The 26,185-nt window shown below is 42.8% G+C and overlaps 1 protein-coding gene across 3 annotated transcripts in view; it reads left to right on the top strand.

Annotated features, from left to right (window-relative positions):
* LOC144114339 (protein FAN-like) overlaps positions 1–26,185 on the top strand; it is an 80,205-nt gene that overhangs the window by 38,310 nt on the left and 15,710 nt on the right. For all 3 annotated transcript variants that reach the window (XR_013311016.1, XM_077647991.1, XM_077647992.1), the window contains exons 18-28: positions 1,664–1,733; positions 1,817–1,948; positions 3,175–3,217; positions 4,086–4,270; positions 5,548–5,647; positions 8,727–8,785; positions 12,647–12,714; positions 15,652–15,716; positions 20,482–20,543; positions 21,268–21,329; positions 23,371–23,554. Coding sequence is in view for 2 of the 3 variants with exons in the window: in XM_077647991.1 (XP_077504117.1) it covers positions 1,664–1,733; positions 1,817–1,948; positions 3,175–3,217; positions 4,086–4,270; positions 5,548–5,647; positions 8,727–8,785; positions 12,647–12,714; positions 15,652–15,716; positions 20,482–20,543; positions 21,268–21,329; positions 23,371–23,554 (1,030 nt within the window). In the remaining variant the exon portion in view is untranslated. The remainder of the gene's footprint in view (positions 1–1,663; positions 1,734–1,816; positions 1,949–3,174; positions 3,218–4,085; positions 4,271–5,547; positions 5,648–8,726; positions 8,786–12,646; positions 12,715–15,651; positions 15,717–20,481; positions 20,544–21,267; positions 21,330–23,370; positions 23,555–26,185) is intronic.

The raw sequence follows: 26,185 nt of genomic DNA, 5'->3' as shown, positions 1-26,185 counted from the left end.
AACACCTCATCACATGGGCACCCCAAAAGCCTTTAGAATTTAACCTTTCAAATCAAAGGCACAGAGTGTTCATGTACATGGCAGAAATGGCAAGCCTTTACATCGAAGGGCCGTGTAGGGGAAGGCAGCTGTCTAAAATCTTTACCCCCAAAGAAGCAGCCTTTAAGAAACTGTAGTGCATGGCGTCGTGAAGAACTGAAAACAAAGAAATGTCGGCCTTTCCGTCTGGTGAGAGAAACATTGAAACACCTCCTCTCTGGACTGTTGCAAACCAGTTCTGCTGTCACTTTCACCATGCTATTGCCACATCCATACAACAGTCCTGCAAGTAGTGTGGTGATGCCCAGGGAGCTTTCATTGGAAGATCTTTAAGCTGCTTAAGATGTTTAAAAGCAGTCTATAAATGAAAATGTTGTCTTGTTCTTTTTATACAGGTTTATTTTCTTGCTCAAATGATAACACTGCATAAAAATGTAGTGGCAGCAGTGAATACACTTGATGACTAAAATGAAAAAGAAAAAATACGTCTGCTGACCAAGGAAAATTGTGAGCAGTTCTTTTATAAGTAACCGGATGTAGATTTCTGGGCACAAAAAAAGGAATGATATAGTTCACTTCAGTATGAAACTCACTACTGACACCGCATGCATAGCTAGTGGTGCTGGAAGCTCACTAGCTGCACTGTCTTTTAACTGCAGTATGTAGCTGCCACGCATATTCCAATTATGTTTTGCAACTTTGGTGAATCTTTTGATGAGTGTCATGTGAAAGGGAGTATAGTTAGTATTTGTCGTAATGAGATGCATCCTTTTGGTGTTTTTCTCTTGTTTCATGGATGTAGGTAAGTGCTTGTTTCTTCTTAATGTTTTTGTGTTCAGGTGTGAAAAGTAGCGCTGCAGTAGCTGTCGGTAGCATTCTTGACAATAAGAAGCACGTGGTTAGTGTCAACATCCATATACAACTACGTAGCTATACACAGCTATACAACTATACACAAAAACATGCTGTAGCATATGTCATCGGAGCAAGCTCGAGCATTTGGCCAAGAAAGACTCTTATTGGTGACTCCTTTCAGTTGTTCTGTGCCCACCCCCGTTTCTTTCCAGCTTTGAGACCCCTTTATTCCTTTCGAACCCCCAACAATGAAACAGTGCTGTGACCTCCACCCAGAAGCCTCAAAGTAGTCACTTGTTAGCACACCTCTAATGTTTGCTGTCCTCTCAGGAAGGGTCAGTAATGACTCTTAGTTGGTTGAGAAAGAAGTGAGTCATCGCCTAACAATGGCATAAACTTAAAATGCTTATCATTACGAGCATGGATCAGCATACCTAATACTCAGCTGTGGTAAAAAGCACGAATGTTGCCTAAGATTGCAGGGTTCTTAAATTTGTGGCAATAAAGCAGATTGGGTGTTTGAAAAGTAGCACATACCAGTTTTTATACCTTGTTACTTTCACTATGCTTCTATTTTTTTTATGTTTTAGTTCGATGATCTTGCTGTGTGCCACAGTTTTAGGTATACTGTATCATATGCTTTTGTTGTTTTCTCTAAATATATAAGGCAACCTTCCATCAGGTGTCAGCAGCATTGCAGATGTTTAGGAAACAGACAGTGGTACGCTGTTTTAGCATTCTTTTGTTGTTTTTTGTGTGTGTGGTTTAGAACTTAGACTTTGGAAAGCGCCAGAATGGTTGTGCTGTTGGCGACGTGGAACTGCCACAGTGGGCTCAAGGTGCGTTCATGCATGTTTCCTTCTTGTTCTTTCCTGTTTTGCTTGCTTACTTTGAACTTGCCAGCCACTTTTCTTCATTACAGGCCCTGCTCATTTTATACGCACATGTAGGGAAGCTCTTGAGTCATCTTTTGTCTCCGAGAACCTTCATGACTGGATCGACTTAATTTTTGGCTACAAGCAGACCGGAGAAGAGGCGGTATTAGCTGACAATGGTGGGTCTTCTTGTACCCTTGGTGTGTGCAATTAGAGAGATCAGGTGCCGTAATCTCAAATGGTTTCTAAAAATGTTATCATGCTGAAAGCATGAAACTTGCTTCATAAAATGTTAGCCTAGCATATCATAAAATATGTAAAAATATAGAGCTTTTATTTCTTTGTCACCATATAATTTCATGACACAAAATTACAGGGCACTTCACTCTCAAAACTGTGGTGCTAAACACAGAAAAAATGTCTAAAAGTCTCAGTGTCACTTGTGTGAGATGCTTTTAGACTAGTTGGACAAAGCAGTGTGAAAAGTGTCCAATGCAAAGTGCACATATGTGGAACAAACCTTTCGTGCAATGACCGCTGTAGTTGGTAATGTTATTTGAGCATAAGATATTATGCCCTAAGATTAATGATGCAGAAACGAATTTTTCTGCATTCCTTTTTAGGGATGTCTGTTCTTTCTTTTTCTCTGGACAGTCACAGTAGTTTTTTGCTGTACTGGTGCAGTGGCACTCGTTAGTCAAAAGAGCTTGCTTTTCCTTAATTGGCCAAAGTCACAGGCAGAGTTCTCCCAGCCATCCACATGAATGTGTTCAACACTATATTGGAAAGTATAATTGGCTGTGCAACTTTGGGGAAGGCGTGGGGATTTTCCTTGTCACTATTTTTAATTGTTATTGGAAGCACCTTTTATTTGGTTCCCAAAGGTAGATAGCAAGTTTGATGTTGCTAGTTCTTTGTGAAACATGGACTAATATGGCAAAGAAGACTCTGGCTGCTGCAGAAATGCAGAGGGATGGGATAGTACCATTGTTTCTTTTGTCTGTGACAAATATTTTGTTCACCTTCATCATGATCATTGTTTGAGCACTAAGGGTTTTTGTGCTTGCGTTGTATTTTTTTTTTCTATGATCACTTTTGCATTCCTTGAACTGTAAGGGTCCCTCTTGTAATAAGCATTTATTTTTTGTTTGACTGTCGCTAGATAATGCCTATTATCTGAATTAGTGAATATGTAGGTGTTGCAATGCAACAAGTAATTTAAGAGGTAGCTTTTAAAGGCAGCAACAATAGGCAGGTTGTTTTTGCTGGGTTTATTACAGGTTGCAGCATGGTTAAAAGCTAGAAATAAGCAGCCGTCCATCTTATCAAACCTTCCCCAATAAGAACTTCGCATGCTTTATTTTGGGCTAAATTTGCCTGAAACCAACATTTTTATTTTTTGCAGTGTTTTATCATTTGACCTATGAAGGAAGTGTTGATCTGGACAGGTGAGTTCTTGTTTCTGTACTTTTATTTTTGAGTGTCTATTAAAAGTTATGATTATAAAGACAAAGAAATGTGCCTCTATTTCAAGCCATTTGTTGTATTTTAGTCAAACTAAAAGGAGTTGTGAAAACCTTTGTGACCATTTCTGGTATTCTTTCCAATCACTGCTCATCTTCTGTTGTAGTATCAGCATGGCTTTTGTTTGGCCAGTTTCCTTGCACAAGAATAGAGGAAAGGTGACGTCGTTTTTTGGTTTTTCATCAGCTAGAATAAAAGAAAGGTGGAATTTATCTAATAAAAGCAGTGCATTCATATATACCTGGCCAAGCATTGGGGGTGTTGCACGTGTGGCATTGAGTATTCAGGTTGCGACCAGAACATATGCTGACACTAGTCTTTAGAGGATGTTAGAAATTCCAAATGGTGAAGGGAGACTGCCCAGAAAAATAAGCAGCTGTGGAGTAGGAAAACGTTTCAGGGCCTCTTTGATGTCCATTCCAGTTTCTTTCCTGTAATTTAAAAATCTGAGTCAGGAATGGTTGCATTTGTCATTATTTGTTTGGAACGGAGGGATGTTTAAACCACATCATCTTCGATTTCGGAAGTTGTCAGGCTATGCATTGAAATGGCTATTTGTTGTAGACTTTTCCACAGCATTAACTTCAAGTAGCTACTGCTTGTAGTTAGCTTTCCCCTTGGGAGCAAATGGTCACCATGGGAAAACAATGGAGGTTATTCACCTTATAGCATTCTTCAACACTTTCCTCAGTTGTTTTATTCAACATTTAGTATTTCCATAAATAGTTGGCTGGTGCTGTGCAATGGAAGCCAAATTATTTTGTGATGAACCAGCCCCATGTTTCCTCTCAGCATCCAGGACATCTATGAAAGGCACTCTCTTGAGGTCCAAATCATGGAATTTGGCCAGACACCAAAGCAAATATTCAAGCACCCTCACCCTCAACGCTGCTGCACTGTTCTTCCGAGATCACTGAGCATGGCGAGTGACTCTTGCCCTGACTCCCTGCTTGAAAATGTCAGCAGTATTCCTGAAGGTTTGTAAATGTTTTCAGCTATGTGCGATGATTGTAGAGAACTTGCAGTGCAACAACTTTAAGCCATCTGCAGTGCAGTTCTTGCAATCCAAGTGTTGTTTAGTGTGCTGATTCGCTGTTCTACAAAGCATTAATTTGTTTAGCATTAATTTGGAGTGAAGCACATTGCTTACGTTGCTTGTGGTTTCATTATAATAAAATTGTGCATGTAGCTTTGCTTGCAACTATCTTTTAAGTTTTCCTGTAATTATGAGAAAATCATGAGAAAAATTATGAGAAACTTTTTCTGCTATGGTATTGTAATGCTTACCGAAATGTTGTGATTGCTTTACAACCTTAATATAAAGGAATGTGTTTGAAAAAAAAAATGTGGCCTACAGCGTGGACAAAGGGGCTGCAAAGCAGTTCTTTGGCATTGCTGTTGGTGATGCACGCTCACTCTGAGGATACTTTGAATGATGGCAAAGTTCATTCTTGCGTAAGCCTTGTAAAAAACAGTTTGCACTTTTTTTTTTAAATTAGTAGAATCTCAGTTATGTGAATCTTACAGGATCTCAAAAAGTTTGTATCACCCGAAAATTTTGTATCATCCAAATGAACAAAATTCACATGCAGAAGCATGAAAAATGCATTCACTCAGATCTGTTCACGCCCGGCGGGAATCATTCACGGCTGTACGGCTGCAGCTTGCTACTTGTGGTACGTACAGCGTGACTGGCGATCACGGCATCGGTGATGTGCAGGGTGCTCACTGCCGCTCACTGCCCACGGTGTGTACCGCACTATTAGCGATCAAGACATTAAATGCTCGAGGGTGCGGCCGCAGCTCGTGCGTTGGCATCATCCATAGGGGTGCGGGAGAGAGTTCGAAGCATCCAAAATTCTACACATTGTACACAGTGTACTCCGGCTGGGGAATTTTACGAATTCGTATCATCCGTGTTTGGATCAACTTGATACTATAAATGCGTAATGAAAGAACAGTGAAATATGTGCTAGCACACAGGCTCTTCCGAGATTGCAGGCAAAGTTTGTCATCACTCGTAGTATCCTCGCAACGATGGTGCATCAGCAATGGCAGTGTTGTGGTGTGCCCCAGTTGCTCCGGCTATGCTTGCCGGGGGCTGTGTATTTTTGAAAATAATTGTAAATTAGAATTGTAAAGAAACTGAACTATGTATGTATGAGCAAGGTGGAAGCTGATTTTAATAGATGGCTGCCTGTTGTTGTCTGTATTACCTTATTTGTTCTCTCTCTTCATTTCTTTTTCTGTGCAGAGCTTGAGGCAAGGGACCGGGCACCTTCAATTTCTTCTTTTGCTTGGAAGAGGAACATGGCAGATCTGACTAAGATGGCGGAGCACATGCTTCACAAAGAGTAAAAGCTTTTGAAAAAGTTAGAAAAGATAGAGTGTCACACTTAACCATTACAAAAATTATAACAAGAGCTTTGTATTTGTCCTTCCTATATCAGTTTTTCAGGCTATGTCTGTTCTATATATTACAAAATGTTTACATTTTAATCTGAAGCCTTTTCCTACCATTATAATTTTAAATCTATGGTCCGAGCATATTGAATAAGTATTTTGTACAGCAGCATGCTAATAAAAGACCAAGGTACAGATTAAATTCATATATGGGATTTTACTGTTTTCCTCCAATATGTGCTGAATGTTCCGGTTCAGGAGGCAGATGTTCCAGTTCAGGAGGCAGATGTAATGGGTGCTTGATGTTAATTATCTGTGCTTATGTGCTCTGCATGATGCTGGATAGGATTGCTGCATATTTGCCATTTTGATGCCCTTGATTTGTTTTGCTTCTGATTGAACTAAAATTTGCTGTCATGCTGTAGAGTTAGTCTTTCTGCATGGCATTATGGTTGCATATTTATGAAATGAGGACTTTTTGTGAAATCTTGCAGGAGCTGACACATTATCGAGCTAGAAATAGGCTGCACCTGACATTTGATTATTAAAGCGCTGACCGCATGAGGCAATTCACCGCATGATGGCTTCACGCCATGAGTTGAGGGCCACTTATCACGTTGATTAGGTTCTGGGTTTGCAGAAAATTTCGTTCACTGCACGGGAGTGGCTTGCGAGACAAGCCAACAGGCATTGCAGATATGTGACTTATGATCTAGTTTGCGAGCGAAGTTCGTTTGTCTAGCACATGATTTCAGCAAAGAGGCTGCCAACACTTGCTTTGTCCTCATCTTCACCCATGCATCAGAACAGTTCAATGAAAGCCTGTTAAGAATTGTGGAACAGAAAAGGATGTATTAAGGTACATCTCTAACTCATTACAAGTCTCAGCATCTCAAAAACGTAGTCAGGCCGCGCTGTACACTTTCCTCGGGGCTGTATATTTTATTAAAAATATCATGTATTACCTAAGAAGTATTTTTATAGTTGTTTTTATCATGCTTCATGCTGTTTAAAATACTTAACTAAACGGTACTAGCGCAGTTGTACTTGTATGCTGATGCAAGGTGACTGAATGCTAAAGTGGCTACAAACGAGCAACATTGCTGAAACAAAGCTGCTTTGCCACCAAGTCTGGCCGCTTCATGCGGGTGTACCAGCAGCAGCAATAGGCGATGGCCGTCACCACTGTACGTCATGTTGCCAAGAACATCGCTTCATGCGTTTACCGCTTAAATGTGTTCAGCACAGTTGCGAAGAAAGAAAAGGTGGTAAGGGATTATAAGGAAGTGATGATGATGGCGGGTTTTAATGGCTGTGTTTTGTAATTGGGAGCTACAGATGATGTTTAAAAATAAAATATGCAAGAGAAGGCAAGCAGCATAAGCAAATTGTGCTTGACCTGTATGGGAGATGGAAAGCGCTGGCAGATATTACCTGTATTTTCTGGTAAATCACACCTCCTATAAACTGTCCTTGTTCTGGAAATTTCACTGATAAATTGCACCTTTGTGTGTGAAGTTGCATGTCCTCATACAGTGCATGGTGGAACTGCATCCAGATACGTACATTGTTGTGGCCAGATATGTCTGAGCGACAGCCTGCCTTTTCTGTTGGTCATGTTTACGTAGGCCGCCAGCATATTCTCGCTTAGAGCAACAATTACATGTTAATCTTATTCGTGCTTTAATGAGGTTCATTTTTCACAACCATTATCCTTGTGAGGAGTCAAAGACGTGTAGTGCCTGTAGTGCTTTAATTGGTTGTAGGGTTAAAGAGACTAGGAAATGGGTTTCAAGATTGCTGGTAAATGTGTTCAATGCTTTTGAATGTTCGCAGTATGAGCCCTTGGAACAGAGCTGGCGAAACCATATTTTCTAAATGCGCGGGCCAATTGATCAGCGCTTAAGGAGAGATGTATACAGTTTTCACCATTTTTCCTGTCCGGATTTCACGTTTATTGTTACTTTCAGGAAAGTAGAGAGGCTAAGCTTTAAAAATAAGCAAAAGCAAAAAAAATGGTAATTTTCGGAAAAAAAAAAATAGTTTTTCAACCGGCATTTCCCCTTAATTTTTAAAACAGTGTTTTCTGAATGCGCAGGCCCATTAGTCAGCACGTAGTAATTGTTTCTGGAACAATTTTTCTAAACAGTACTCACGACAATGAAAATGTCACTGTGAGGGACAGGCTGCCACACACTGCCACAAAATGTTGGAACAGTCATTCATAAAGCCTGGAGGAAAGCATGGCATTAACTAAGCAGGTCTTCTCAGCAATTTGCTCTGATGCTAAAGAAGGAAAGGACACATACGTCACCCCAGTTCATAAGCTGCACTGATGAAAATTTGATACAGAAAGCAGCAGCTGATAATGCTGTACTCTTCATCTCTTTTAGGAGAAAACTAAGTCCTGCAAAAATGAAGTGATGTAAGGGAGCCTTCGTAAGGGGACGGGATTTCATGTATAATTCTGGGAACTTTGTTGCGTACTACATACTAATACACCTGTACACTTATCTGAAAGTCATATGTCACTGTCTTTTAGTACTAGCTTAGTAATCTGTACTCTCACATTCTAGAATTTTCTGCTGATAAGCTCAAGCCTAAATTTTGGCTGGGAGCAAGGAAAATAACCTTTGTATTTTATGCTTTTTAAGTTCATAGTTTGTACCCCTTTGTTTGAATTGCTTGAAAAAAAGCTTTCTTAGTGAAGGCTTTCTTGTGGAAACAGTACAATTTAACATTTGCTTTTAACATTTGCATTGTTTGCTTAATTGCAAGATAGAGATGCTGTTAGTGTTAGTACCTATGCTAGACAACCTCTAATGCCACTGTGTTAGGTTTAACCTCCCAAAACTGACTAGTTTTTTTCAGGGCTTGGTTTGGCTGGAGTGCGCTACTTATATGTAGAACATTCATTTATGCCTCCTGCTTTAAAAAAAAAAAAAGCAAGAGACAGAGGGGACACGCATGTTCATACCAAAGTTTCACGTTTCTGACAAACTTTAATATTGTCAAAATCTTTGATTTCAGAATGGTGACTCACGTTTGCTTCTCAAGTAGCAAAAGTAGCGTCTTCTCAGTTTCCCAAGGTAAAAAGTTGATGTTAGACTATGCTTTGAAGTTAGAAATTTTTCATTATAGCTATGCACGTTTTCTCTTTGTCTTGCATCTTTCTTTATTCAGGCTACTATTTGGTCACTGTTGTTCCAGCTGTTTGTGTTTGGGTATAAAGCATTCTTGCACGTAAGGGTGTCAGCTGTGCAGTGGCTGCTCGTCCGTCATTATGATTACATTTACTTGCTCAATGCATAAAAATTAGAAATCTAGCCTTCTTCATGCAGACTGTTATTGTCGCATCCACAAACACCCCAAAAGTGCATGCTTGTTTGCTGGTATGGCTGACCTTGGGTATAACCTTTAATGGCTGTGCTTAGCGAAGTTTTGATGCTGTTGACCTCTTTCTGTTATGTTGGCAGGCTTTAAATATTTTATCAAAAGTAATAATTGCTTGGTTCTGTAATAGTAACCATGCAGCTGCAAAGTAGACATCCTACTCAGTATGCTGTATGAGGTACTATTACAGTTAATTGGGTTCGAGCATCCTTGTTTGCTGGATAAGTGCTTATAAAATTTATCTTGCTTATGAAGAAATATTTTCTTGGTGGTTAGTCATGGGCAAAATGCAGGTGGGGCTACAGGTTGGCATTCTTACTTATGTTTGCATTCATTTATTAGGTACTAGTGAGAACGAGTGTTTCTGTGAGCATGAATGACTGTGACTGACTATAAGCCCTAGTCAGTGCTTGTGGCTTTGTGGCTGTAAGTGGGCATAAGTGTCAGCATGAATGATTTTCTGTGTTTAACTGTCAGTATGAGTGCAGTTGAATGTGAAAGAGTGCCCATATATGTGTGAGTGAAAGAAAATGTGTGTGTAGGTGTGCTTAGCTGAGAGAAACCTATGTGATTAGGACTCCAGTGAGTGCCTCCAAATCTTGCTGAAGTACCTCCATATGGTATCATACGATGTTACTTGTAAGTATGTGATTCTGAAGATTATGATGTAGGTATCTACCGTATACCTTTATTTAGCCTTGCTGAAGCACTGCTCTTGCCGAAACCTCTAGTCTGTTTAGAGTCCACTGGAGTTACTTGGATTTCTTGAAAGCCTCTAATGAAAAATAAACTTCGTTACACTGCATATGTAAGATGCTTCATTTCACTGTGAAAAAAATATAGTGTAGAAATATGATTAGAAAGCACAGTTGAGCTTCTCAGTCTACAGAAACCATATTAAGTAGAAAAAAAAAATTGATGTTTATGCTTTAGGTCAGTAATTTTGAGATGGTTCTCAGTGGTTCTCAGGTGCCCTTTCAGCCTTTCAGGTGTTTGAACGCATTCCTATGGACCCCAAAGCTCTTGAGCCTCACAGAAGCCCTCACACATTTTTTGGCTGAGTAAAAACTCCTAGTGCAGCAACGTGTGATCAGGTATACAAACTACTTGACGTGTGCGAAGTATATAAACTAATTGGCACTTCCTTAGGCACTTGTTTCAGTGTTATTGTTTTGAGGTCCGTTGTTGTGATGTAGTGGTAGAACATATGGATGGTCTAGTGCAAGGGTTCAGAAACATTTTGACCTCTAGGGGCATCAGTTTTTCAAAAAGTTGTGAAGAACCCCCTGCTATCTCTTTGCCCTTGCTCCTCCTTGCCAGACATGCATGCAAAAAGAAAAGCATTTATATGGTTGACCCTTCAAGAGATATCGAAAGTCATTCTCTCGGTAATTGTCCATAGGTGTGGCACTTTATGGAGTGGTAGATTTAGAGAGTAGAGTAGGCGAAGAAAGGTTGGGGGAGGAGCATGCACGAACCTCAGGATTTCGGAAACCCAGAAAGGGTCCAAGGAATCTAATGGTCTCTCAGAAAACACTGTGAGAGCCCCTGAACTAGCAGAATGAACTGCTGTGTACATTATTGTAAATCGAATGAATGGGCACTAGTATTCTTGTACATCAGTTACTCTCTTGGGATCTTCAGTTGCTTTCACTTGCAGTTGAGGGGTACTTAACACATTTGACTCAGCAACGCTGCTTTAAATGATATGGTTTAGTAAAACAAGGGTGATATCTTGTGTTGTTATGCCATGCAGTCTAAGTGACCTTTTTTGAATAAAATAGATTTTAAAGAAACAGCTTCACTGTAATGAGCATCCTCTCTGCATGTCATTGTATCAAGCATCCTGTCTTGGAAACTTAGCATGCAAGGGTAGCATGAGGCCGTGTGTGCTGTGGTAAATTTTTAACTGCCTTCCAAATTGTGTGCGCTTCACCATGTTACTTAATATACTAAATGCCATGTTCTCACATTACTGTGCTTCAGTTGTTGGTAGCACAGTAACAACTTCATTGGTAGGTTTCCATTTCTTCTATTTTTTTTAGCTGCATTGCATTTGTGCAGTCCCAGTGCTAAGTTCATAGCGTCCTCTTGTGTTTTGTAACTTAATTTGTTATCATATCACGATATCCCTGCGTCTTGCAATGCATTACGGGCAAGGCAGTTTTGTAAATATAGCATTAAACAAAATATGAAGTTTACTAAGCAAGCATGCTGTATCTGATACGCAAATGGGCCTCATTTGCATGGGTGAGCTTTTGAGAGGCATGGCCTCAAGGCATAGGCAAGCCATTAGCTCATTCTGGAAATCTTAAAATGCAAGCACCAAAGAGACAGGTGGAGCAGCCAGATGTGAAGTTTTTCATAGCATAATGCAGTCAAGTGGTGCCATGCTTTGTGTTGAAGAGATTCGTTACTTCATTTTGCTGTCTTGTTATCAAGTTTACACTAGGAAGGCTAGGTAGTGTCAGTGATCTTTTGTGCAAGTGTGGTAATAATCGATCAATCAATCATTCAAGCAAATGACTTTATTTTGCAACTTGAGAACCTTCGTACCAATCATATCTTAATGAATCGAACGAAAAGCGAGAGCATATACAACACAGGAACACATTACCAAATAAGAGCACTATGATATGAACATACAGAAATTAAGAATGCCAAGAATACTATGACTGGCCATGTTTCAATTTGGCAGGCGGCAGTTAGTGGTTTTCTTTTAGCCTTTAGTGGTTAGTTTGACAAAATAAACAGTCTTCAGATTAAAACTGCACTGGTTTCATACATTTGATGGTTCCTTGGCTGTTAATATTTTTTAGAGCACAGCTCTTAGATGCCCATTTCTGCGTAGTCAGTGTCGGCGTTGTTGGCATAACCGGTTCACCAAGCAGCAGAGCGAAATGCCACCTGAGGATCCCAGAGGGCTGCTAGCGGTGTAACACGCCACCTTCCAGGATCGGCGTAACACTCCACCTGACAGGTGGCATGTTGCGGCATGTAACAGGTGGCATGTTATGATGTGTGACAGGTGGCATGTTGCCAGGTAATAGCAGAGCGAAACGCCACCTGCCACAGAAGGTGGCTGCCACAGGAAGATCCTAAAGGATGGCTAGCAGCGTAACACCTGCCAGCGGTGGCAGGTGGCATGTGAAGAGCTGCACTAAAGCTTCGTATATAACTGACTATCGTATTCGTCTTTCAATTTTTAATTTTTTCGTGGCCTTGTGGAAAAGTTACCAACGGGGTTTAACTGTATATATGTGAATACATAAAAGATCCTTAGTCTGTTGGCAGTTGCTGTATGTGTAACTTATTTTATGTTTCTTCTAATGTATATTATCACTGGCATATGTAGGATTACTTTCATTGTCCTAATTGCTTTTTCTTTTTTGCTATTTTTAGTTATTTAATTGGTTTTGGTTTACTGAAACAATGTGGGAAGGGCCCTTCAGGTCGCCTGTATGCTCTGATAATTTCTTTGTGGGAGCTTGCATGCTGCATATGTTTTAAGTTCTGACTTCTTAACAAGCCATGACTGACTTTTTCTTCCCTTTCAGACAGCCTTCTCAAACTGTACTCCCTTGAGCAGAAGCAGCAGCTACGGAGTGTCAACATATCCCACATGGTAAGGCATTGGTGTTAATTGTATGCATAGCCTATCTTTTGGTAGCTGGCCTTGTGTAGGCTTGCATGGCTGCTGCGACCTGTTTTAACAGTAGGAACTTTATTGAGCCTAAATAAAGTAAGCAGAGGATGCCGAAAGCACTGCTGAAGAAAGCATACAGCAGGGGTCTCAAGCATACGACCTACAGGAGCTTGCGTCTCGTGCGGCCGCCTTGCACTAAGGATTTCAGCCTTTGTACCAGATGCGCTATGCCAGTGGAATCTGTTTTTATTTTTTTTTTCATACTGTACCTCTTCATCACCATTCACACTTTGACACAGGCCAGTTGCTCACCATGTACAGGTCAGCAAGTATGACATGCTTTCTGTGTAAATAGAGAGTTAGTCATCTCCGCTATCCATAGCTTTGAGTCACCGTTTGATGTTTGCTACGTCCAAGACAGCAGAAAAATCGCAATGGTCTTAGGTGGCATAAGCACCGCACTGCCCCCTCTGTTTTCCTTTCCTCCTTTTCCGAATACTGGCCCACACATGACAAAAGTGGGCCAATATTGCCTGTGTGACAAGACGAGTTTAAGACCTCTGGTGTACAAAATGCATCGTGAAAAGAATTGACCTTAGGTCCAATAAGTACATTTTCATGCATTGCTTCTTTGTTTCCAGATTTTAGAGTGAACTTCATATTCAGAGCTTATTGTCCAAGTTAAATGCATGCAGTGGCTGGGAAAGGGAGGAGTGGAGAAGGGGAAAGGATAAAGAGTGCAGCACAGCAGCCAGGGAGAGGGAGAGAGAGGAAGCGAAGGGCACAGTGGCGGCATAAATGCACCAAAACAGCTCCTGCTCGGTAGTCTTCCTTTACTTAGACGATAACATGATCATGTAGCATCCTGTAGAAAACTAATGGTAACGTGTATATGCCATACGAATCTCACTTATTCTCTGTAAACTTTTTTTTTTATGCATAAAGTCAATAAAGGGGAGGATGGTAGAGGGCACTTGGAATGCGCTGGGCAATTAACATGAGCCCGACAAAAGTCTGGTCAAGTAGGCTGTCGGGCTGAAAATCGGTTGTCGGACTCATGTAAACGCTAGGGGATCAAGCTAAGCGACCGTCTAGTCGAGCTGGGCCAGCCCGACCACAGGGGGTGGGTTGACTCGGCCCGACCTGGTTGGAAGAAGCATGTATGCACTGCCACGTCCGCTTAGCGCCTCCTCTTCTGCCTCCTCTCTTGCTTCCTCTCTGGTCTGGCTGGCGTTGCACTGGCAAAAATTGTTTCCGGTCACGCCTGGGTGTTTCTCCTCCTCTTCTAGCCTCCACGCGTGGTTTGCATGCGCGACGCTAGGGGTAGCGGTGATCTCTGTCCGACAGAAAGCAGGTTCGTACAGACGCGGTCGGGTCGGGCTGGGCCAGCCCGACATCTGGTGCACCCAGACTCGACCCGCAACGTCGAGCTCATGTAAACAAGGCTACAGTCATAGCTGCAGGAAGCCATTTCGAAATTTTGGTCATCTGCACTTCTTTTTCCACATGCCTTGCGTACTTTGCCCTTTGCACTGTTTTCAAAATGTTGCATGCCTTGTCACTAGTCGGTTGTTTTTTTCCTTTTTCAGCTAAACGTTTCTTTTACCTCCAAAAATATATAAAAATTTTAATAGGCAAGACTCGATGAATAATTTAATCACCAGATTAAAATAGTTTTACTTTTACCACTACTATTGACATTCTTTCTGTCCTCCTGTGGCCAATTTTTAACAGGTTGCGCCTGGCTAGTTGAAAAAACATTTTTCTCTGCGTATACTCCGGTTTTTAATACTTTAATTAGCTCGCAAAAACAAATTCATGGCGCTGACGGTATCACCATACAGTGGCGGTTTTTAGCAGTGGATATGGCATAACTTGGTGGGAGCTCTATGATTGGACAAACAGTAAATATATTTCAAATTGGGTTAATAACTAGAGATACGTTTCGTAAAGTTTTTTGTTTTATATTACATCAACAAAACCAACGTGTTTGCCTTAGATAAAAGCGCTGTAAAAGCAAGTAAAACAAAAATACACCACCAGAGGCTCTGGCTACTTTTTGCATCGAAGGACGTTGCACTTCTCTGTAAACATCCTACGACCTAGCACACAACACTTATGGCTACTCTCTATGTATCATGTAATCCCGCCAGGGACCCTTGAGGTTCAAATAAATAAATATCTGAGAACGGCTTTGCGTAATCGATCTGATCGAGCCATGGCACGTTCCCTTCAACAGCGCGCGCTCCTTGCTCGCCGTGACCAATGAGCGCGCTAGGAGCGACGGGCAATGGTAGGCGGTTTTAGTAGCGGTACGCGCTATGCTCAATGTGTCTGATATCTTGCGCAGGCTGTCACACCGACACAGTACCTCGCGCTCGAGTTCAGAACCAGTTCGGATCACGTTCGGGTCCATAAGTCAGGGAATGTCACTTATCAGTGTTCCCTTCTGCGCCATCGGCGTGACGATGAAGCATCGCTGGGTCAGCTGACCGTTCACAGGGTTTTGTAACCGTGCAAACGACGTTGCCAGCCTTGGCATGAACGAGTTACAGAGAAGAGGCAACCATGGAGTGCAAACTTCCGCCACATGCTCAGATAGGCTGTTTTGATTGGTCGCACTAAGTGCCGTCATTGGGAGAGTGAAATGGGAATGGGAAGCTGCGCGAAAGTCGGGTTGAGGGCAGCGTTTTGTTTGCTTGTATTTTGAAATTTCTTCATTGAATATCTCCCGTTCCTATGCATCGATTCTCGTAATTCTTTTTGAGTCAGCATCTGTGTGACATAAAGAATCCATCTGAAGTGTAACCAGCATCCGTTCAAGTAGTGTTTCGCAGCCCCTTTAAATTTACTTCCCAGCTCTACACACTATGATATTTCATATGCTGAGTATTAGTGGTGTGTTCTTGTCTGCAGGCGCTGTCATCATGCATTGTAATGGATGACAAAACAGTCGTCGTTGGATCATGGGATAATTATGTGTGAGTAGTCTTTTCTCTGCTACAAGAGCGTCTTGATGCGAAAATATTTCATATCGTTTAGTATTATTTTGAACTGGAATCTTCTATAATAACTGTTTAACCCCTTCAGTTTCAGATTACACCTAATGGGGAAAAAAAAATTTGAGGTTTTTGCTAGGAACATGCCAAATTATGCACAAGAAATTCCTGTCTTCTTATATGATTGATTGTGTAGTTTTTTTTCAGGTCCTCATATGCCCACATCATGACTCAGTGCTTGTTACAGGCACAAGCATACACAGGCCTCTCCATTAGGGGCCAAATTTCATGATGGCGCCTATCCCTGTCTGCAGTGTGGAACAGAATTTTCGCCCCCTTCCCCAAACTCATTAGAGGGACCACTGCCTCCCTCTCCTCCCGCTTGCACATGTCTGTTCTTGCAGGTTATACTAAGCTAGAGACCAATGAGTATGGAATCAATAAAGGTTTAAATCAGTCAGTCAATAAATCAATCACTGTTTGGATTCATTCATCTTATTGGACATTGTTATGTAAACAATTCTCATTACGCCTTTTAAAGAGGGGAAGGGGGTCTTAGAACAAGAATATTAGTAATTGATTCATTATTCTGAAACCTTTAGGGAACATGTACTTTTGTGTGCTGAATCCAAATACAGTATACCTTTTAACTTCGTACTATAAGAAGTCCTTCTACCCTTATGAAATATGTCAAGTATTTTAGTCAAGCGCTTTAAGAAATTTTTGCTGCAGGGAACTTCATAAAATGCATGCCATTGGTTTCTCCTGACGTCAAGGAGTGCAGTAAGGGTAAAATTATCTTGCCTTGGTGAAATTTGTGGTGCAATCCGACGCGACCACTTCCTGCACATCAGTCCTGCTGAACACTGCCAAGTGAGCGTCACAGGTCGCCTTGGCACTGAGGGAGCGTGGGCAAACTACTTCAGGCCAGTGAGTGCATAGATCAGTGATGCACAACACGTACCTGTGACCCCTCCCTGATGGAGGTTCCAATGGTCCGATCACGTCAACATTCACTTGTTCAAAGGGATAGAGGGGCCTTACCACAGGCTGAATGGGCACGTTATCCGCCCTGCGTAGGTCTGACCTTGTCTGACAGCCGTGACAGCTATCGCAGTGCGACCTGACATCTTCCTGTAGCCTTGGCCAAAAAAAACTATATTTAATCCTAGCCTTGGTTTTCGGAACCCCAGATGGCCTCCCCAGCTTGATTCATGGCCTGTCTGAGGGACCTCTGCCTGCCGGGATTTAGGCAGTAAAAGTTGTATTACTGGCTGCCCAACTAACCTATCCATGTGGTAGATAAGTCCATCGACTACAGACATACCTCCCTTGCCTACCTGCGCATCTTTCCATGCCTTTTGCAAGGTCGCATCTTGCCGTTGCTGCTCCCTGAATACCTCCACCATGCTTTTCCCATTACCTGGTGTTATTGGGTGTTCGGCGACTTCATTCTCTTCAGAGAGAACTCCCTCGTCGTGTACTGAAGTCTGGGCGATTAATGTCCTCCCCGTCTCTCCCGCGGCGTGCTTTGTATCACCTGACTGCATGTAGTTTGCAGCTTCTCTTTTGCCTGAAGCTATAATCCCTTGGGATTTGCCTTCTACCTTGAGGGACTCCCATGCCTCCTGCAACAGCAGGCAATCCATCTGCGTGACCAACTTTTCAGTGAGGGTGCTGAGCACCGGTATGGCTTCTGTTATGTTAGCGAAAACCCCTGTGTCACTATGCATAGTCAGCGGCCATAACGCAAGTTTGGCTTGCACTTTTTCTCCAAAGGCGGAAATCAAACTTATGGTCCCATGAGGCTTCATCAGCCCGGGTGACACGACACTTTCCCTCATGACCGTAACCTCAGCGCCCGTGTCAAAGATAGTGTTGTTTTGCCTATCCCTACAATGGAGTGGTAAGGCTGTCAGCTCACCACGCCCGCCTCCTACATGCCCTATAGCGACCCGTGCGGACAATTTATTCACGTTCGCCCTGAGTGCCTTTGGGGTGGCCTGGCTTGAGTTATGTGGACAGTTCGATTTCAGATTTCCAGTTGCATCGCACCTGAAGCAGCCACTAGAGCACAACGTAGCGTTTAACGTCAATGGCGTACCCCTTTCCTTCAATTGTGCGATACTTCAAATGCTGAGACCCTCGGGTCTTTCTGGTCGTATTTTTTGCCGGTGCTGTTCTTACCCTCTGCCTGCTCAAACGTTTGGAGGAGTGTGGTCATCTCGGGCGCCTTCACCCACTTCTTCCCTTTTTGAAGCATTATGCACTTTAGTGCTTCCTCCGACAGCTGGCTCTTTACCTGGTCCACCACTAGTAACTAGTCTCTCTAGAGTTTTGATTCCTCTCGACTCAAGATACAAATGCAGGGAACTCTGGATGCACGCAACAAACGTCTGCCACCCTTCGTTTGTTCGTTTGTGCGAGTCTTGGAACCGGCTGAGGTATTCTTCTGCGGAAAGCTTCAGCTCTTCCATGACTATTATTTTAAGTGCTTCATAATCTTTACGCTGAAATGGTGTCAAGAGAGTTGAAAGAAACTGAACCTTTTCCGCTATTAGCGGGAAAATGATCTGCCCCCATTGGCCTTGTGGGACGTCGTACGCTTGGAGCGTGTTCTCGACGGACTCAAAGCACACCGGAATCTCGACGTCCGCCAGAAATTTTGGGAGAGCTCCTGCGAGTAGCTTTGAGAAGCGCCTTAACTCGCCGTCATGTCCCATACATCTGGTGAGCCCAAGCTCTCTCCTCCGCCTCTCTGCTGCATAGCCTGCAGTTTTGCAAGCTCAGTTTGCCGTACTACCAGCAGAAGCTGTTTACCTAAAATCTGGTCCGTCGGCGCAACCGGCGCTGTCGCCGTGCTCCTCTTCTCCCATTTCCTGAGGCTTTTGTCTATCGGGATTTAAATGACCAAAGCATGTTTCTGAGCATGCTGAAATCCTTATTCGGACAGTAGCCTTTGCGCCGGAGCAAAGGACAGAGAGGACTCACCCCTGTGAAGCGGTGCGCTGCTGTCAGTCATAGGTCGCCGCTGTCTGTCTGCCGCCGCCCGTTTGCAGTGGGTTGCAATGTGCCGTCCGACGTCCTCCGTCTCATGTCCCCTTTCTCGTGGAGGTGCTGCCTTGCTTCCGCCTGCTTGTAAAAGGCAGCTTGTCCACGCCGCGCAGCAGACTTCTTTGCTGGTCCACCCCTGGGGCCTTCTCTGCAATCTCTCTGCTGCTCTGGTCTCCCAAAAAGCTGCCACTCCTCGCCGCCTGCACCTGGTCCTCCCAGGCCACCAATGCTTGCTTTGTTGCGAGAATGTTGCCCCTACTTTGCCTTCTCTTCTTCCCGTTCTGTCGGCCCACAGCCATTGGAATCGCTGTCGACTCTGCCAGTAAAGTTTCCTGCTGGGTCCTTTCCCTTGCACCAGGGGTGCGCCATCCGATACGGTTTCTTGAAGGGAAGGCTAGTCGCACCTGAGGTGCTCCATCTGTGACGGGTAAATGCCGACTTGCGACGGCAGGAGTTAACAAGCAAACGAACTAAAAGTTTATGTACAACAATTTACAAAATGCACAGCATATGTAAACAGAGTGGCAAACAAAATGGAACTGGCTAACAGGAAAATATTCCCCCCTCAGCATAGCCGAAAATGCAGAGCATCTAAACTTAGCCCAGAATGACGGATTGTGCTCCTGCGTTCGGCTTTAAGCCCTCGGGAGTCCTCCTCGCACTTAGGAAACTAGGAAACATCCAATAGCAGCAAGCCTCAACAGTATTGGTGGCTTGCTGCGGGCTGCCCCCTTCAACTTTGATCATGTTAACAACTCTTCCCCAAAACACAAAATCTAAAAAAAATAATCAAATTATTTACAAAATGCGATGCACAGAGCGAACTCCCCAGAAGCAATTGGCTCTTCGAATCGCGCGTCCCGCCCTACAACCTTGATAGTGCATGCCAAACCCTCTCTCAAGGTAAAACAAACAAACAAACTAACTAGATGGACCCTGCTGCTGCCAGCGGTTTCATTGAAGGGAATGTGGCCGGTGGAGGGAAGCTGCTCAGTTTACAGGCACAAAGGCAATGGCCCTGGCCTTTGACATGCCGTTGACAACCGTCCACATGGTGATGCCTGTCACCGGCCCCCCTTCCTATCTAGGCAAATATGTTGAAAGAATGCTGTATTTCTTCCCACCGTCCCACGCACCTAATGCTGACTCATCGACCCCTACAAGTGGCTTCTTGAGTTTCTTTTGTTTTTAGTAATGTTTAATTTGAAAGTCTGTGCTTTATGCTTGTGTATTTAATCATTGCTAAAAGCCATTGAGAGGCTACAGTTCAATGTTAGTTGCAGTGCAACTAACACTGAACAATTTTTTCAGGGAGGCCTGTATAGACAGTTTGTTTACTGAAAAAAGTGCATTTGACCCTGTGCCAGGTAAAGCAATAATGTGTTAATACTGAGTAAAAATTACTAATCTAAGTTTTATTTTTAAAGTATCCATCTTAGTGCGTAAGAAATTGTTCATGCTTGATGCGCATTTCGTTGTAAAAATTTGATCCTTCTAGCTTTAAGGTAGTTTTTTACATGGCCAGGCCTTATTATTAAAGCCTGAAATCTTGTGACTTTTTAATGGAAAAAGTTCGAGGTGCATGTTGCTAAATGTATGCTGTTCATATCATTAGGTGACAGCAAGCTGTTGAAAATTGCAAGACATTGGTGCTCGCATTTCGCATTGTAAGCTGAACTATGTTTGATCGCAGATATGTTTACAACATGGAATATGGGCGTATCACTGAATCAACTTTGGGTCATGAAGACGCAGGTAGGTTTCCTGTTCCTGTAGATATCTTTTTTTCTGTAAGGCAGAGTCCACTAGTAGCTTTTGTGTTTTTTATATAAGAGAATGGTAAAAACATGAGTTATACACAGGTGCAGTCTAAAATAAGGAAAGCATGCGAGTAGTGACCGAATGGCATCACTGCTTGCTCTAGCAGCACTGTGTGGCACTGATTAGCATGTTTCTGCACCAGACATTGATGGCTCTAGCAGTGCTCCTCATAATCTTCTTGATGGCCTAACCATGACTGCACTGCTCCAAAAAGTGCTGCATCAAAGGTTATGTTGACACTGGTGGTAACATTATAGCCGCAGTTACTCCAACTGCATCAATTGCCTGTACCTCTAGCAAGTGATGCAGATGGCTACAGCAAATCAAGATTCAGCAACAACAAAAAAAGTACTTCTATTGGTGGCTCGCCTTCCATATATACTTTCATTTCGATTCGACTAGGTGATGAGTGTTTACAATGAAAAGTATTTTTACTTTCCTGTGCATGCATAGAGCAGAAAAAAAGGGAGGCAGATTTCAAGTGGCAGCTTTGTAACTAGACTAAAATGCTGTAAAGTGACCTATAGACAAGAACACGGTACGAAAATTGGGTGTCCCTGCTCCTTTTTTTACCAACAAAGAAGTAAGTTTGTTGAACAGGTACACTGTTTCCCTAATTGTTCTGACATTTGTGGTCTCCTGCCAATATGCATTGCAGTATCTGATCTTTCCTGGAAGAATGGAGTGCTGGCAACTGCATCCTGGGACTCCACAGCAAAGGTATAATCTGGTGACAGTTACTGTTATTTAGGTCTGATTACATTGAGAATTTTATGCCGTCAGTACATTGTGTTACCATTATTTTTTTGCTCAGTTATTTTTAGAGTGCATTTAACGCCCTTTGAGGCACTGCAGTAGTGCTGTCTTTCATAACTTGTGTTCAAACGAATGTTTTGAACCAAATGGTTCGCATCCAAGGATAGCTTTGTGTAAACCAAAAAAGAAGCAGATTCTCTATGCAGCTGTAGTAGAAGTCTTCTCTGTAGTGTACCTATTGTGCAGTATTTCTTCTGGCACCGCTGCTGCTACACGCACTGTGGAACATTTAGGCTATTTAGCTATCATAGTTTCCTCGGTGGTCAGACTGCGTGCATGAATCACGAGCAAGTGGTGCCTACACTGAGGAACAAGTGTCCTTTATTGTTTTTTTAAAGAATTCATTATTCACTGTCCTGCACTTGACATTGTGTTAATATCTAGGCTTTGAAAAATGCTACAGGAAAGATGCAGTATGTCGCCGTTTTTTAATATATATTGGCGGTGATGTGTGTTTTTTTTTATTTTATTGTTTTGGATTTCATTATACCAATATGGCAACATTGCTGAACAAGTCTTAGTACTACTAGCAGTTTTTATCTTATATAAACGTCATTCATAGTCACTTCTACAGTGATGTTTGGTTAGGTACATGGTACAGGTTCTGTTAGATGTACTGAAAGCAACAAGCCTGGATGTTATCATACTTTTTTTTGTGATGCTTTGTAGTAGCAATGAGGATAATTTAAAAGTTAGATAACTTTAGGGTGATTCTTTTTATTTTGTCATATTTCATGCAGATGTTTGCAGGTTTCTTGAAGCAGTGTGGCCTTCATGTGATTGGACAGAGTTCTTTGGCAAAGTGTACTACGTGTTGCTGATGAGGAATCTGAATTCTGCTTGCTTACCCTTTGACTTAACCCTTTAGTGGTTGTCGTTATAGTTGGATACAACTGAAGTCTGCAGTGAAGTTCTGCCCGCTTTCAGGATCGTTGCACAGAATTCTTCCGTGACAGAACATAGATCGCTGTTAAAACTTTCTTGTTATCTAAACAAGAAGCTAATCACAACACGAAATTATAAACTCAAGAATTCTGATGCCTCTGGCTTGTTCGATACAGTCACATAAAAGGTTGATTTTGTTAAGTCTTGTGATCGGTCAGCAGAGTAATACAGGACGTCACGGACCGTGGCCTATTGTTGTCAACTGCTGTTCTTTTAAGTTGTATCCTACTATAGCTGGAGCACCATTAGGTTAAAGTCTTCCATTTGAAGTAGCAAAAGTGGTGGTGGTTTAATAAAAAAAAACGTACAAAAGGGGAGGAAAAGGAGTTACAGGCTGTGGTTCTAACATCGAAAGCACCTGAGCTATGGCTGGCGGAAATAAAAGGGACAGTGAGAAATACAGAGAGGAGCGATGACAAGAAAGGACAGGGGAGAAGCTGTGTACAAATTTTACTAAACACAAAAAGTAAACAAGTTTGTGCACGAGCGTCCAGGCACTGTCTGAGATATAACTTCATGCGAGCGATCACTGCCTTTACTAAACATAAAAAGGCACTCTATATACAAAGCCACGTGCACGTAGCATCCCATCACTAATTAATCGTGTGTGCAGCACACTGCACTAGTGGCCAGGGTAGGTTGCCTGGCCACATTGTTTGAAGTGGCGCATTTGCTTTTTAGTAGGCCTCATCAGTTTCAGGATGGTTCATTGTACTTGACTTTTTACAGAACAAGAGGACACAACAACACAGAGCGTGAACTTACAACTGGTTTTAATAGTGAAAACACCATTACATAGGTGTATAAAAGATCACCTGTTTCCACCATTTAAACCTGTTGTAAGTTCGCGCTCTGTGTCGTCGTCATGTCCTCTTGTTCTGTAAAATGTTAAGCACATCGAACCATCGTGAACAACCGACTAGGCCCAATTCTCGCCATTTTAGCAGTTTCAGGAGCTGCGGTACTGCAGTGTGGTGCTGCCTTGTTCCATTCTATCTAGATCTGGAAGTTGGTGGCCCATGGTGACAAGAGCGGTTGCAGCCTGCTTGCAGAGCTAGAACACGAGTCGGGTGTGGCCTGCATTGCACTGGATGCTGAAGGGGAACACTTGGTGTCTGGCACTGTGGAAGGTTGTGTCAGCCTCTGGAAGCTGCAGGGCTCCACTTGCATTGGACAGTTTGACAGTGGGTCATCCATGCTTTTCTCGTATACCTGTGCTTAACTTCTGCTCACCGGCCATAGACATGACATGCTGAGTCACCTTGCATAATGTCTGTTTAAACAACTGCTCATCATCACTTACCCAAAGAATGCATCGTTGTTTGTGTGCTGTCCTTGATCACACACCCTGAAAATGTGTGGTGCAGTGTAATCAGATAGTCTTCACTTCCAGCTTTGAAATAGACTTGAAGTCAGTCGTTCATGAAATTTTTTTTCTTCCCACATACTAACAATAGAACACAAAAGAGAGATGGCAAAAAATTAAAGCTGTACCGAGAACAACTATTTCCTATAGCATTAAGCCATACGCACTTTCATGAAATTACCAAACCCCCCCATCTCAAGCCGCAGTGTCCAAGGTGGGAGAATTGACTTCTCTTATTAGGATCTAGGCTCATGCAGTATTTATGATTAGTCTGTCCATAGAATTGTTGCTAAAGCCTCAGTATACTCCGGCCATATAGTACATATATTTTTGATCTCTGTGCGCAACATTTCCGTTTAAATGCCTGTCAAGTTGCGCCCTTTTGGGGCTGCAGGCTTCATTAAAATGTAAATACAGAGGTAGAGTTGAACCCTGTTGGTGCATTGTTTAAGAGACTACAGAAAAAAACTGGAGAGCCAGAAACCGAAGGAACGAAGGCAGTGTAAATTTAACTTGAAAACTGTTTATTTGATCAAGCTTGCCATTCAAGCCTTACAAAGTCTGAAATTCACACTATACTGTATTCCAAGATGACCATTTGTGACATTCTTGGTGTTCCTGTACTTTCACAGCCAGTTGATGATAAACCACCCAGTTCGCCCGATGTGAGCTGTTTCACATGATAGTGGAATAAAGCAGACACTCCCTCCACCACAAGGCATGAAACCACTTGATTTTGTTACCTTGTGAAAAAACTGACATTGAGTTGTTCTTCCTTTATCCTCCTTACTAAAACTTAAATATGTGTAATTATCCTATGAGCAATCAACTCATTCTGTGCCTCCGAGCCAAGTCTAAGGCCCCAAATTTTCTGTGGCAGAAAATTTTAAATTCCGCATATTTATAACAAAGAATCTGATATATTCCACGGAAGCGTAAACGCATTAGGCCTTTTAAACATCGACAGCTACTGTGCCGCAGCTTCTGGCCTTGCTGCTGTGTTTGGTGCTCCACAGCTCTGTGCCCGTCCGTACTTTTTCTCCATCTCTACTCTTCACAGCTTTTTCTATGCCTTCTCTTCTTTCCCAACGGCCCGTGCCGCCTTCTTTCCACGTTGTAGCGATGCTATCTCGCCAGTGTGTGCTGCACGCTTCGCTTCGATGGCTCAAGGTCATCAAGAAGTTCGCTTTTCCTCGCAGCTAACAAGTTTAGTGGGTGAGCTCGTTGTAGGTATCTCTAAGAATGGTAAAAAAAATTCACACAATGTTCATAGCTAGTTGAGAGACAACTGACACCAACCAATATTTTTAACTTTACCCAACGTTTCGGGACCAACTCGGTACTTCAGGGGTGACTAAAAGGCAAGCAGCAGCTGGTTGCTGCCTTCACTCTCCCATTGTTAACCCGTGGCGCATTGCACTAATGTAGGCGGAGGGGAGCGTTCCTGGAGTCCTATTCATCGCCGCCTTTGTGAGCAGGATGTGCCATAACTCCACATGTCGCCTCCTGAACAGGTTTGGTTCCACGGCCAAAACGCTCACCTCCTCGAAGGCTGTCCGGTGGTCGGTGCGCTCGCAGTGTTCGGCGAGGGGGTTGGATTCTGCACTCATTAGCCGGATGTAATTTTTGTGTTGCCTTATTCTTTGGTGGAGGTTTTTTCTTTCGCCAACAGACGTATGAAGCCGGGCAATTTGAGCATGGGATTTTGTAAACGACACGGTTGTTTTTCTCTGGGGACGCGGTCTTTCGGTCGTGGTAAGAAGTGGGTTATTGTTAAAACAGGTTTGTGAGCTACGTAGATTCCATGTTTTCCGAGAATGCGTGCGAGTGCCTCGCTGGTTCTCCTCACATATGGAAGGACAACGCGCGCGTGTTTCTTTTTCATTGTTGGCTGATCCCCCTGTCCTCTGAGCTTGACGGCGACCAACGCGTTGAATAAAGCCACATGTGTAGCCATTCTTCTGCAGGCTTCTTCTGCTTTTTGCTCTGCTTTGGAAGAGCATATTGACTTTGCTCTTCTCAGGAGAGAGGAGTCGACGGATTGCTGACAACTACTGCTAACAAAATGAGAGTGAAGGCAGCAACCCGCTACTGCTGGCACACTTTAGTCACCCCTGAAGAAGGGACCGAGTTGGTCCCGAAACGTTAGGTAAAGTTAAAAATATTGGTTGGCATCAGTTTTCTCTCAGCTATCTCAAGAACCCAACCAGCCGGACTTCTGTCGAAGATGTTTTCGTTAAAATGTTCATAGCTTCGTTCAAATTATTACGCGAGGTGCTTTCTGAGGCAGATTATTTAAGAAAAAACTCACTTTATTATTGGAAATGTGGTAATACCGCTTTCGACAGGTGCCACTATCATGACTTTCTCATAAACGTGTGTGAGCAGGTTGCTTTCTGGGCCATTATACTTGATGCACTAGCTTGCTTGAGCAGATAGGAGAGCAAGC

Source organism: Amblyomma americanum, chromosome 1 (assembly GCF_052857255.1).
Source record: "Amblyomma americanum isolate KBUSLIRL-KWMA chromosome 1, ASM5285725v1, whole genome shotgun sequence".
NCBI lineage: Eukaryota > Metazoa > Arthropoda > Arachnida > Ixodida > Ixodidae > Amblyomma > Amblyomma americanum.
The sequence above is the reverse complement of the archived record's forward strand: the minus strand, read 5'-3'. Positions and strand labels throughout refer to the sequence as shown.